Below are 15,060 nucleotides of genomic sequence, written 5' to 3' on the forward strand. Positions count from 1 at the left end.
TCGGGGATTTGATATTAATGGGTTTTATACTCCAATTTTTAGCATGTAATATTGAAAAAAAAGAAAAAAACACTTACTGTTCTACGATGTACTCCATTACATCAGTCCACATGATAATGGATATGTTTTGCAGATATAAAACTGAAGTGTATGGTTACTATTTTTCTCCTGTATTTTCAAGATTTTATGACAAACAAGAGGTGTTACACTTACAAATGTGTGAGTGTTTTCCTTTCCTTACCAGGCTCAGTGGTAAAAGGGAGTGGGTGACCAAGCAAGATGGAATGGTGATTAAGGCACAGGACTCTTTAACAAGATAACTGGCTTTCAGTTTTCCAACTGGCCACTCTAAAGTATAGATGTGGAATGTGATTAATTAATCTTGTTATGAACAGTTTTCAAACAATTTGCTTTCATGTAGAGGAGACGTGTCACATTTTACAGTAAATGTCACATTTTACAGTAAATGTCACATTTTACAGTAAATGTCACATTTTACAATAAGAACATTTTTTGGAGAAATAAGAAAGTTGACACTATTTTGTATGCATTTCTGAGATACAACTGCACAGATACATCCTGTAGTTTTCATACTCAAAAAGTAATTATGTGATTCTCTTTTCCAAACTGCAAAACTGTGCTCAATAAATTATTCAATATGACAGCAAAATTTTCCCATCAGAATTGCCGAATTTCCCCAGAAGATTATTCCATTAGAAATAACCGACTCAAAGTAGCAGTGATAGACTATTTTTCTGGTATCTGTGTTTGTGGCACATGATAAAATACATATTGAAAAAAACTTAACTATTCAGTTTTCATGCTGAGTTGTCAATGTGTACCTCTCAGTTTAAATCTTTATCAAGATTTTGCCTAAGAACTCTGTGTGGTTTGCTTCTTGATCATTGCAATTTATTTTTATTTCGCCCCATTCTAATGATTTGGTTTCAGATTGCATACTTTTGGTTTTAGCAACATTTAGTTTTGCTGGACCTAAGATTCATTATTTTCTGAAGTATTTTTGACACTTTCTGGAATTCATTCAGACATCTTGTCTTCAATTAGAGCCGATGTATCATCAGCAGATAAAGCTAAATGAGCATCTGTAGCAAGTGGTAGACCATTTATGTAGGAAAGGAACAGATAGGGATCCAATATCAAACATTGTGGGAGTCCTTGGGAAATTGTTTTCTAGTTTGTAGAATAATTGCTTGAATTTGGAACTACATTTACTCTGTTTCCTGTCTATTACATTACAGTTGAACCATTGTAAAGCAATGTCCCTGGTTCCGTACATTTGTAATTTGCGGATAAGTATGGAGCAGCTCACTGAATCAAATACATTTGTCACCTCCTATGAGCTTCTTAATCTTATTTAATGTGGAGCATATCTTCTAAGTAAACTTATTGATGGTATTGACAGTGCATTTCCCTTGTTGCAATCCAAATTGGTTTGTGAAAATTGTGCCATTTACAGTAAGAAATTTAGATTTTGTTTTGCTTCAGTGTTTTCAAATACTCTACACAAGACTGGAAGAAGAGAGATAAGATAGTAATTCCCCATATCTTCTGTTGATCAACTTTTGAGAAATGATTTTAGCTCAGCATATTTCAACACATTTGGAGAACATCCCACCTCAAAAGACTGGGGTATAATAATCGACAGTGGTAGTGCAATGATATCATACACACCCTTTATTGCAGAGGTGTTTCTTTCATCCCACCCAGATGAGGTTTTGCTTTTCCACATTTCTGTAGGTGATTTTTTTCAAATTGTGTAAAAGATGTGTTCTGGTTGTTTTCAAAACTTATGAAGTTTATCGTGTCTTGATAGGCTAACATTTTTACATCAGATGTTTCTAGTTTCTGTAGGTTTCTTGTATCATAGCAAGCAGATATTGGTATACTTTTGACACGTCCACAACAAATCCCCCTCCCTCCTCCTCTTCTCTTTGCCTGCTGGGCCAAATCTCCACACCCTCGATTTTGATGAAGTTAACAGGTCACTATACTCAACTTGGGCACTATCGTTACTGGAAAATTAAATGAAACACTGTACATGAAACACGTTGAACTGTTATTTTAATGGTTTCCTCTATAGTTATTTATCATTTGTATATCACCAGCATTTCTTTCTTTATATGTTATGTACAACATTGTTTCAGACAGTGTTTTCAACTAATAAATAACTCATTTTTTATCCATGTCAAGATTGAATGACTAACTGTGAATTAATTTGTGACAATTCTTAAATTTAGTCAAATATGCACTCACCAAATTTTTGTAGAAATTTTATTTCTTAAAGTATAATAATAACACTTTTCCCTTGTGCATTCATGTTTTTCCTCACATCATAAACTCTCTGTATTGGAATGTTTACATACACAGAAGTAGCCACTTGTAGTAGTAAAATTTGATTTCAGTATTACACTGTGAATTTTGTGTGTGTGTTTTTCTTCCCTAATGGATTAATCCAATAATGCATTCTGAATTTGTTTTCAGGATCTACGTCCCCCTGAGAAGTTTTCCAATATTTTTGGAGATCCTATTAAACCCAGTTCCAGTAAAGTTTCTCCAGATGGGACCAAAAAATCATCATCAAGTGCTCCATCACCCAAAATATCACCAAGTTCCAAAACTGTTCCGGGTTCAACGGGTGGAAAACAACTACCACATCATTCAAAATCTGGAAAACATTCATCGGAAAGTCGAGGCAGTAAGGAAAAGGATAAGGATAAGGACAAGGAAAAGAAAGAAGGAAAAGATCGGAAAGATGGTAGCAAATCCCATCACACGTCACCAAAAGTTCCTCCACCTTCATCACCATCTTCAAAATCCTCATCCCACCCTGCTCAAGTTCCTGGTTCTCAAAAGCAGCCCTCTTCCTCATCATCAAGTACACCACCAAAAATACCTGGTGCAGCACCTGCAGCAACAAAATCATCCTCTTCATCTCATAAGAGTTTAAAAGATGACACAACTCTAAAAAAGCCGTCATCTTTAGCAGTAGAAGAAACAAAATCAAAATCAGATGCCAAATCAGCAACAGAAAGTAACAAATCAGAAAAGAAAAAGAAGGACAAGAAAAATCGTGATGAAAAACCAAAGAAGGAGAAACATTCCAATAAACATGAGTCTGCCAGTAAGGGAAGTAGTGAGAAGCCATCAACTGATAAGGTGCAGAAAGAACACAAGGATAAAGAGGCCACAGACACAAAGAAGAAGGACAAAGAACATATTCCTACCAAAGACCCTGTTAGTAAACCACCAGGAGAAAAGGAGAAGGAAAGAGAAAAGTCAAAGCACAGTGAAAGTAATGATAAGGAGAAAAGGCACAAGCACAAGAAAAAAGATAAGAGCACAAAAGACAGAGACAGAGAAAAGCAAAAAGAGATCAAAAGTAAAGTAAAAGAACGTGAAAAGACTGAAGTAGTGACACAGAATCTGCCAGAAACAGCTGTTGATGTTATAAAACAGGATTCTAGCAGTCCCAAACAAGATTCCAGCAGTCCTTCACCAGAGAACACATCATCTAAGACGGTATGTTTTAAGTTTTACTGTACTGCATCATCATCTTTTGTTTTGATTTTCTCCCAAGATTATAACATGCTTGTATAGTCGATTTGAAAATGTTCTTTATTGCTGTCTAACTGTTTCATTGGTGTTACAGTTTGTATGTGCTAGTTGCTCATCTTGTTGAACATATGCCATTTGATATTGGTATATCATTCACGAGAAAAATGTGTGAATTCATGTTCTGGTTCCATCGCAAAATATGCTGATGTATGGACACTATAAGTGTTTGCCGGATTATTAAGTGAAACACAGAAAATTTCCATAGGATTTCCTCTTTAATTGCACTGTTTTCATTTCTCATCATAGTAGTCAGATGATTGGGTATACATTTGCCTATCATAAACAAATTTCATTAAGATGTGACAGAAGAACTCCATCTTCTGTTTCCAGAAGATGGCATTCTTCTGTCACACAGTTCACACTGCTGATTGTATTTCTTTAAAGTTTTATCAAGGTGAACTCATGCTTCATTCAAAGTCACAGTGTTGTTGAAAAAAATCTTCACTTTCAGTTGCTTTTATTTTAGGCAAGAACAACCATACAAATCACTGAGCTCTGACTTCTGTGATAATGTGAACCCTGTTGTGATGTTTCACATCTGCCAGCAATTTTCTGCTAAGTCATGTACCAGTTCTCCTTAATCATGTAGTCAACTCATAGTTTGTAACTCATTGTTGCTGACAAATGTCATATAATACTTCGTTTGTCACACAGTTCCATTTTGCAGGTCCATTGGCTTAACATCTACTTCAGTTACAGCATACTACTTTAGTTACAGAGATGAGTTTCCCTCACATGGTTCCATTTTGACCACAATAACTATGGAACTAATCACAGCAGTAAGTTGAAGCTAGCTGTGATTTTGACTGAGACTCATTGCAACATATTGAAACAACTTACCCACAAGTGCTATCATTTGTTGAGGAGTGTAGTGCTTGGATTAGTCTGAATTTGACTGATTGCGTAAGGGGCAGTCAAATGAAAACCGAATACTTGTCAGTGCGGGACCATGGAATGTTTCCATTCAAAAGTAATCACCACATGCGTTAAGACATTTAGCCCTCTGTGAGATGAGACAATCAATTCCTATTTCATAGAACGCAGTCCCCCCCATGAACCGTGGGCCTTGCCGTTGGTGGGGAGGCTTGCGTGCCTCAGCGATACAGATAGCCGTACCGTAGGTACAACCACAACGGAGGGGTATCTGTTGAGAGGCCAGACAAACATGTGGTTCCTGAAGAGGGGCAGCAGCCTTTTCAGTAGTTGCAGGGGCAACAGTCTGGATGATTGACTGATCTGGCCTTGTAACAATAACCAAAACGGCCTTGCTGTGCTGGTACTGCGAACGGCTGAAAGCAAGGGGAAACTACAGCCGTAATTTTTTCCGAGGGCATACAGCTTTACTGTATGATTACATGATGATGGCGTCCTCTTGGGTAAAATATTCCGGAGGTAAAATAGTCCCCCATTCGGATCTCCGGGCGGGGACTACTTAAGAGGATGTCGTTATCAGGAGAAAGAAAACTGGCGTTCTACGGATCGGAGCGTGGAATGTCAGATCCCTTAATCGGGCAGGTAGGTTAGAAAATTTAAAAAGGGAAATGGATAGGTTGAAGTTAGATATAGTGGGAATTAGTGAAGTTCGGTGGCAGGAGGAACAAGACTTCTGGTCAGGTGACTACAGGGTTATAAACACAAAATCAAGTAGGGGTAATGCAGGAGTAGGTTTAATAATGAATAGGAAAATAGGAATGCGGGTAAGCTACTACAAACAGCATAGTGAACGCATTATTGTGGCCAAGATAGATACGAAGCCCACACTTACTACAGTAGTACAAGTTTATATGCCAACTAGCTCTGCAGATGACGAAGAAATTGAAGAAATGTATGAAGAAATAAAAGAAATTATTCAGATAGTGAAGGGAGACGAAAATTTAACAGTCATGGGTAACTGGAATTCGAGTGTAGGAAAAGGGAGAGAAGGAAACGTAGTAGGTGAATATGGATTGGGGCTAAGAAATGAAAGAGGAAGCCGCCTGATAGAATTTTGCACAGAGCACAACTTAATCATAGCTAACACTTGGTTTAAGAATGAATCATGACAGAAGGTTGTATACATGGAAGAACCCTGGAGATACTAAAAGGTATCAGATAGATTATATAATGGTAAGACAGAGATTTAGGAACCAGTTTTTAAATTGTAAGACATTTCCAGGGGCAGATGTGGACTCTGACCACAATCTATTGGTTATGACCTTTAGATTAAAACTGAAGAAACTGCAAAAAGGTGGGAATTTAAGGAGATGGGACCTGGATAAACTGAAAGAACCAGAGGTTGTACAGAGTTTCAGGGAGAGCATAAGGGAACAATTGAAAGGAATGGTGGAAAGAAATACAGTAGAAGAAGAATGGGTAGCTCTGAGGGATGAAGTAGTGAAGGCAGCAAACGATCAAGTAGGTAAAAAGAAGAGGGTTAGTAGAAATCCTTGGGTAACAGAAGAAATATTGAATTTAATTGATGAAAGGAGAAAATATAAAAATGCAGTAAATGATGCAGGCAAAAAGGAATACAAACGTCTCAAAAATGAGATCGACAGGAAGTGCAAAATGGCTAAGCAGGGATGGCTAGAGGACAAATGTAAGGATGCAGAGGCTTATCTCACTAGGCGTAAGATAGATACTGCCTACAGGAAAATTAAAGAGACCTTTAGAGATAAGAGAACCACATGTATGAACATCAAGAGCTCAGATGGAAACCCAGTTCTAAGCAAAGAAGGGAAAGCAGAAAGGTGGAAGGAGTATATAGAGAGTCTATACAAGGGCGATGCACTTGAGGACAATATTATAGAAATGGAAGAGGATGTAGATGAAGATGAAATGGGAGATACGATACTGCGTGAAGAGTTTGACAGAGCACTGAAAGACCTGAGTCGAAACAAGGCCCCCGGAGTAGACAACATTCCATTGGAACTACTGACGGCCTTGGGAGAGCCAGTTCTGACAAAACTCTACCATCTGGTGAGCAAGATGTATGAAACAGGCGAAATACCCTCAGACTTCAAGAAGAATATAATAATTCCAATCCCAAAGAAAGCAGGTGTTGACAGATGTGAAAATTACCGAGCAATCAGTTTAATAAGCCACAGCTGCAAAGTACTAACACGAATTCTGTACAGACGAATGGAAAAACTAGTAGAAGCCGACCTCGGGGAAGATCAGTTTGGATTCCGTAGAAATACTGGAACACGTGAGGCAATACTGACCTTACGACTTATCTTAGAAGAAAGATTAAGGAAAGGCAAACCTACGTTTCTAGCATTTGTAGACTTAGAGGAAGCTTTTGACAATGTTGACTGGAATACTCTCTTTCAAATTCTAAAGGTGGCAGGGGTAAAATACAGGGAGCGAAAGGCTATTTACAACTTGTACAGAAACCAGATGGCAGTTATAAGAGTTGAGGGACATGAAAGGGAAGCAGTGGTTGGGAAGGGAGTAAGACAGGGTTGTAGCCTCTCCCCGATGTTATTCAATCTCTATATTGAGCAAGCAGTAAAGGAAACAAAAGAAAAGTTCAGAGTAGGTATTAAAATCCATGGAGAAGAAATAAAAACTTTGAGGTTCGCCGATGAGATTGTAATTCTGTCAGAGACAGCAAAGGACTTGGAAGAGCAGTTGAACGGAATGGATGGTGTCTTGAAGGGAGGATATAAGATGAACATCAACAAAAGCAAAACGAGGATAATGGAATGTAGTCGAGTTAAGTCGGGTGATGCTGAGGGTATTAGATTAGGAAATGAGACACTTAAAGTAGTAAAGGAGTTTTGCTATTTGGGGAGCAAAATAACTGATGATGGACGAAGTAGAGAGGATATAAAATGTAGACTGGCAATGGCAAGGAAAGCGTTTCTGAAGAAGAGAAATTTGTTAACATCGAGTATAGATTTAAGTGTCAGGAAGTTATTTCTGAAAGTATTTGTATGGAGTGTAGCCATGTATGGAAGTGAAACATGGACGATAAATAGTTTGGACAAGAAGAGACTAGAAGCTTTTGAAATGTGGTGCTACAGAAGAATGCTGAAGATTAGATGGGTAGATCACATAACTAATGAGGAAGTATTGAATAGGATTGGGGAGAAGAGAAGTTTGTGGCACAACTTGACCAGAAGAAGGGATCGGTTGGTAGGACATGTTCTGAGGCATCAAGGGATCACCAATTTAGTATTGGAGGGCAGCATGGAGGGTAAAAATCATAGGGGGAGACCAAGATATGAATACACTAAGCAGATTCAGAAGGATGTAGGTTGCAGTAGGTACTGGGAGATGAAGAAGCTTGCACAGGATAGAGTAGCATGGAGAGCTGCATCAAACCAGTCTCAGGACTGAAGACCACAACAACAATAACAACAACAGAACGCAGTTGACCGCGGACAGATCCACAACTACACTCATTCTTGCACTTCCTTGTTTGACTGAAACTGAAGTCTGTGCATGTCATTTTTCAGGTCACCAAAGATGTAAGAATCACATGGTGATAGATCTGGGCTGTATGGAGGATTTTGCTGTGTTTCCCAACCAAATGCTGAAGCATAGCCTTCATCCAATTGGCTGTGTGGGGGCAGTCATTATTGTGCAACAGCATGGTTCCATCCAACACCTTGAGGGCAAATTTCAAAGTCAGCGGTGGAAACATCCTACTTCTGTCCTGCCAAAGAAATCCAAAGTTGTTCTCAGAAGTTGGCTCATGATGACCTCCTCTGCCCCTCAGCTCATTGAGTTCCTCGAGCATGGAACCACAATCAGTGTGCAGCACTATGGAGACATTTTGCAGAAATTGCGACATGCCTTGAAGTCGAAACTCCCAGGAACATTGTTGAATGGAATCATCCTGTTGCCCGCCCCTGCACTGCCAATTGGACAAAGGCTATGCTTCAGTGATTTGTTTGAGAAATGCTGCAGCATCCTTCATACAGCTTGGATCTGTCACCATGTGATTTTCTTATCTTTAGCAACCTGAAGAAAGACATGCATGGATGTAGGTTTCAGTCAGATGAGGAAGTGCAAGAATGGTTGTGGTTGTGGATCCATCAGCGGCTGACTGCATTCTATGAAACAGGAGTTGCTAATTTCGTCTCTAGTGGGATAAATATCTTAACACGTTTGCTGATTACTTTTGAACGGAACCGTTTCATGGTCTCAGTGTGGCTGGTGTTCGATTTTTGTTTGACTGCCCTTCATATTGTTCCCTTCAGAGGAGCATGTTGAATCTCTTATTCCATGCTGTTATAAACAGTTCCAGCAATCATCCTGCAACTACAGGAAACTGTTAACTCACCTCCATTCTCTTCTCCCCCCCCCCCCCCCCCCCCCCCCCCCCCCCCCCCCGTAACCCCTCAGTGTGTGTGGGGAGGGGGAGGGACTTGGGTATGGATAAATCTTTATGAATTGCTTAATACATTTAAATGTCTTATGGCACTTTGGCCCTGCAATCATCAGATCAAAACCTAGGACTGTTAAAACAAAGATCATTGTCATTTGGAGTAAATCTTTTGCCTAAAAGGGTTCTCAACTTTATCAAATGCTTTCTTTTACATGTTACTTAATAAACATTTTTTATTTGACTTAAGAAATTAACATTGTTGTCTTTTTATTTCATAGTGGAACAACAACTACAGTGGAGAAGCTGAGGTCCAGAATCACACTGCATCGTCCCAGCCAGCTCCATCAAAGCGCCCATTGAATGCATTGATACAAGAAATGGAGGGCAATGACTCCTTATCTGATCTGTCTGAGGTAGAAGATGTCTTACCACCACCTCGGCAAGTTGTAGCTGCACCACCACCACCTCCTCCGCCGCCACCTCCACCACCTCCTCCACACCAGAGCTCACCATCCTCGGGTTCACCAAAACAGAGTTCTCCTGCAGTAACAGACCCTGCTATTACAGCAAAATCAGGTTCAAACCGTGCCACAAAGGAGAAGGGTGAGCGCTCTGCTGCAAAAAAAGCAAAAGATAAACAACCAAAAGAGGGCAAAGAACGTAAGCGCAAAAGGCATAGTAGCACAAGTGCTTCAACTGCAGAAGAGACTTCACAACCTCCACCTCCGAAATTACCAAGACAGGATTCGCCAGAACCTGAGCCTCGTGTAACACTTGAAGACAAAATAGTGTCTCCAGAAACACAGTCTAGTGAACGTGTTCTTACAGCGGAGTATGTCTCTCAACTGCGTGACCTCCAACGAAAGATAATGACCCTTGAAGACAATGCTGAGCTTCAGAAAGTTGTGCAGGTATATATAACAAAGTATAAAAAAATCCACACTTCATGATATACTAATCCATTCATTTTGTGTGACGTAACAACACGTAGCTTTTGTTGTAAAACAGTAAGTAAAATAACAGTAAGATTTTCCTTCTGTACAGTACAGTTGTGCATGTCAGGAAAAAATTAAGAAAATTTAATTATTCAGAGTTTAAAATAATTAGACCTGTTGCTCAATGATTCAGTGGTTAATTGCCAGATTATGTGCCCAAAGATGTGGGTTCAGCCCTATGTCAGTCCAAGGATTTTTGTCTGTCTCTTATCATTTATTTCGCCTTTGACAGTGTTTGTTAATGTGAAAAGTGCTGAGCTGTGCCATGTTTGGAAGTCCACACTAACCTGAAGATCTCCCTATAATTGGCAGGGTAAGCCAGTTGAAATGTTGGGGGACATTGAGGGCATACTGCTTCTCATAGCACCATTCCAAGTAAACCACAGTATTGTTCAAAACAATCTTCAGGTTGATGACAGATGTATCTTTTAATAAGTAGACATGGCAAAACATTCTTCCATCATGTCCTTAGGAAGTTCGTGGTGTCATGCAAAGTCTTACAACCAAAATCCACATGCTCTTGTTGAACAAGAACAATTATATGATGTATTACTCCAAATACAAACTACCAAAGCATTTATTGGCAAAGACTAACTACCAGAATGTGTATTGGTGGACCTGGAGAAATTCGTATCACTGCTACAGGTATAAAATCAGTCTAAATTAAAGACACCTGCTTTGCTTTGCAATGTGAGACGGGGTTGACTTTGTCACTGTTCCAGAACCAATTATTAATACACTATAGCTGTCTGACTGCCTTCAGAATGATTCTGAGATCTGACCAAAGGATTGGGAAATATATCCATTGAGAATCACTACACTTTCTCCAGCTGGTTCCCAGCAACTCCTACTGATACTCTCTACTACGACAAAATCTCAATAGGTCAAAAAGTTACATAAAAGCACCAAGCTTCAATTTTCCTCATAAACAAATGTATTTTTTTTGTTTTTTTTTTTTGTTTCAGTTAGAACTTTCCATCTCTTTTGTTAAACCCTGGTACCAGTTAGTTAATGGCTTCACATTCTGATCTGAGGCTGCTTTGTATCAACTATGAGCGTGCCACTGAACTTGACTAAAAAACCGGAAAATGACTAAGCAGAATTTCACACCTGCTGGTAGACACACCATGTTGAATTTTTGTATTCAGTTCTGGGAGAAATACTTTGTGGATCATGGTACATCACTAATATCCCAACTCTGAAATCCGTAGGACTTGGAACTGAAAGCATTTTTATTGGTGACACCATCATACAAATGGTTCAAATGGCTCTGAGCACTATGGGACTTCACATGTGAGATCATCAGTCCCCTAGAACTTAGAACTACTTAAACTTAACTAATCTAAGGACATCACACGCATCCATGCTCGAGGCAGGATTCGAACCTGCGACTGTAGCAGTCGCGTGGTTCCGGACTGAAGCACCTAGAACTGCTTGGCCACAGTGGCCGGTACACCATCATAAAGCCACAACAGAAATGAACTCCTGGACAGAATGTGCAGCCATTTATGCAAACACCAACTATTCCATAATACTAGTATTTATACAAACATCAAATTTTCCAGAATCTACTAACATAAGCTATTTCAAGAAATTCCAGAAATGATAAATACTAAATAACAAATAATTGCTAGTGGTCAGTTTTGAAATGGCAATCCCCGCTGCACCCACCACTACGCCACCTGTGTGCATCATAGCTCGTAGCATTGCTCCTTCTCCTGGGGAAACAGTGACCCACCATTTCAGAAATCCTCATTGGCTCCAGCTACAGCATCATGGATTTAGGTCTTGTTAATGGTCTTCTGAATGGCAGGAATGACGGATTCTCATTTTCTGGTGATATTGTTACATCCTCTTCACTGTTATAAGCATTGAAGGTAGCCCCTCCCATTGAAGCTTCGCAATTATCTAGTGGGTCTGCAGTTTCCTTTAACTTCCCGTTGTTGATCTGCACTTCTGGGCCATAGTAGGGCTACATAAGGATGACATGGATGATGTCTATATACTTTTGTCTTCTTGACGAGCGGTCATAATCCTCGACCTTGTAATGTGACATCTGACAAGTTATGAAGGCTATGATACAACCCAAAGTAGCTCTTTGGTAACACTCCTGGTAGCCCTACTTACCATACAGATGTAAGAATCCAAATTAGTTCTTCTGGCTTGTATGTCACTGGTTTGTGCTTGGCATTGTGGAGCTCTCAGTCTTTCTCCTGGGTGTGCAGGGTCCATATGCAAGCCATGCAGAGTCCATATGCAAGCGTTTCCTTCTTCAGTTCTGGTGATGAAGTGTTTCATGTAGTCATGCTGAGTATCATCCATCTGAAATGGAAAAAAAATATCCTTTGTCATTTCAGCTTCGCGGCTGATGCAGGAAGAATGTTGAGAAGCCTGTAGTGTCTTATTTTACTGTATTCTATTTTAATATCACAACGGGCAATATTGTATCTCAGTCTAACAGGTTGAAATCAGTGCACACTGAGAGAATGTTTGCTACTGTCTTGTTAAAGTTCTGTGAGGACATTCATCTGCGGATGAGGTAGGCAGTCATCATCCTGTAGATGATGTTGCGACCATAAATTACCTCTTCTGCTACTTTTGGCTGGGGCCCTCCATGTTTCAAAAATTATTTCTTCTACAAGGAACTGCGCAATTTCCTTAGCTTCAATAGTCGGCACAGCTTCAGTGATAGCATAGCAGATGAAGTATTCAGTGCAGAGTATTATCCATTTCTTCCCATTTGTCGACTTCTGGAACCTCTATAAAAAGTCAGTTCTAGTTCGATGGAATGGTGTTGCAAGCAGGATTGGTACTAGATGGAAAAACTTCAGTATAGGTGGCTGTAGATGAGCCAGGATGAAAAGCAGCCATTCATGCCCAATTGGGTCATAGTTCCTTCTATACAGTGATCCATTTCCCCTTTGATCCATTCTTCCTCCTTCAAGACTTCTGTGGTTTTCAGCAGTGCTGGACTTCCCACTATTCAGAAACAATGTCATTTAATGTAGCAATGACTGAGATTTCGTGCACACTGCTGCGTTCTGCCAAAAGATTCTGTGAAATGTCATTGACATCCTTCTGTTTGCATCTGCTTTTGTGCATCACTCTGATGTCATGCTGCTAAGGCTCAGTAGCCATGTCACCTGTCAACAGATTCTTCAGGCTAGTCAGCCAACAGATAGAATGTTGGTCTGTCACAGTGATGTTTGGTTTGCCAAATAAATACAGCCAGAACTGCAAGGCACTCTTTCTCCGTTGTGGGGTAATTTATCTTGGACTTGGAGAGTACTCTGGAAGCATAAACTGTCAAATTTTCAGTGCCTTCCTGAATTTGTACTAGAGCTGCCCCTCTTCTAAAACTGCTAGCATATGTATGAAATTGTGTCTCAGTATTCTCACCATAAAATGCTAGAAAATGAAGAATAATTTAGCACCTCCTTAGGGACAAGGCCAGATCATTCATGTGCCTTGTACCAGGAAAATTTGGTGGCTCCCTGCGGTAGTTCTTGTAGGGGACGTGCCTTGGTTCAGAAGTCCTGTATGAAGCACTGGTAGTGCCAGAACATTCCAAAAAAACTTCTCGTATCACGAGTGTGCTGAGGAACCGAAAATGAGTGACTGCTCTTATTTTCTCTGTATCGGGCCAGACTCCATCGCCATTCCCTAGGTGCTCCAAGTTTTTTATTTCTTGTGTGAAAAATGGCAGTTTCTTGGATGCAGTCTGAATACAGGTCAGCACATTTCCAAGTGGTTTGGGTTTTCTTTAACTGTCTTTGAAAAAATGAAAATTTCATCCAGATAGCAAAGACACGTCATCCATTTAAGGTATTGAAGCAGATTGTCCATCATATGTTTGAAGGTTTAGTGATGTCATCTTTGCAGCACCTTCTCTACTCATTCCTGTATTATTTGTCTTTCAGCTGGTGGTACCATATGCAAGTACTAACTAATTGGTGGATGATCTCCAGTGTTGATACAGGGTTCTGTCTTTTGTCCACTCCTGATTTGAAAACATTGTACTAAAATTGACATTATATGTGTTACTAATAGTCGACACGTGTTCTCTGTAGTAGTCATTGAACTCTTGGCTAAATGAAATCCTCTTAGATCTTGATTTGATGCCAACGTCTAGTAAATCAATATTCCAACAACTTGGAATTACAATAAGAATTTATTATACGTTGACTATGAATCAAGCAAGAAGTTAGTCATTTCTGTGTTTCTTTATGTTGGGGTTACATTCAGTTCAGAATCTGACATTCCTCCAACGAAACAAAATGCTATTACAAAAAGATTCTGTGTATGTTGACATTGTTGCAATATATCATGTTTGAGTTGTTGATATTCCTTGGAGCTACATATGGCACAGCAGTCACTTTGCTGCACTTGCAATGACATCAAGCACAGCACTACAGCTCTTGTCGCCACACGAAGCCCATTAAGAATACCTCAGCCAAATGAATAGAACAGCTGCAAAAGACTGTGTTCCATAATAGACCTTCATACAAAATAAAGCTAATTTTTTTTCTCAGAATTTAAATCAAAGAATGGTCTATAACATGTTATAGACCATTCTTTGATTTAAATTCTGAGGAAGACACTCCTAGCAGTGTTGAAACCCGGTTAATTCGTTAAAAGTAGTGACCGAGGGCTGTTTTTCTTTCATTTTCAAAATAAAGCTAGTTCTAATTCTCAAAATGACCCTTCTACTCAATTTTACTAAAACACACAACAGTGTACACTTGTTCATCAAGCTAGTACAGGATTTTCCTGTTAATCAAATGGTGTTATTTTTTAGATTCATACCTATAAAATAACAGAAAATCTCATACTCTCTCAATTTTTTCCTATAAATTATAGCATCACCCCTTGTGTGTATATGTGTAGCAAAGCACAATTCTTTGCTGTTGGGACTAAGCTGCCCTCCGAGACTGATATAGGAATTAGTTGTAGCTGTTCATGACAGTCAGTCATCCAAAAGTTCTCCTTGACCACCTACAGTGCTGAGACCGATGACCTCACAGTTTGATCCCTTCCCCTACCCCCACCCCCTTCCCCCTCCCTTTTAAACCAACCAACCTACAGTGCTTATAACTGTTGGTGGGCATGTAG

At 39.6% G+C, this 15,060-nt stretch overlaps 1 protein-coding gene across 1 annotated transcript in view; it reads left to right on the forward strand.

Moving 5' to 3' along the window:
* The window catches only part of LOC124805159 (protein AF-9), a 114,720-nt gene that overhangs the window by 67,232 nt on the left and 32,428 nt on the right, over positions 1–15,060 (forward strand). Inside the window, exons 5-6 of the mRNA XM_047265637.1 lie at positions 2,503–3,540; positions 9,232–9,864. Of these exons, the coding sequence (XP_047121593.1) occupies positions 2,503–3,540; positions 9,232–9,864 (1,671 nt within the window). The remainder of the gene's footprint in view (positions 1–2,502; positions 3,541–9,231; positions 9,865–15,060) is intronic.

This window comes from Schistocerca piceifrons, chromosome 7, assembly GCF_021461385.2.
Source record: "Schistocerca piceifrons isolate TAMUIC-IGC-003096 chromosome 7, iqSchPice1.1, whole genome shotgun sequence".
NCBI classification, from domain to species: domain Eukaryota; kingdom Metazoa; phylum Arthropoda; class Insecta; order Orthoptera; family Acrididae; genus Schistocerca; species Schistocerca piceifrons.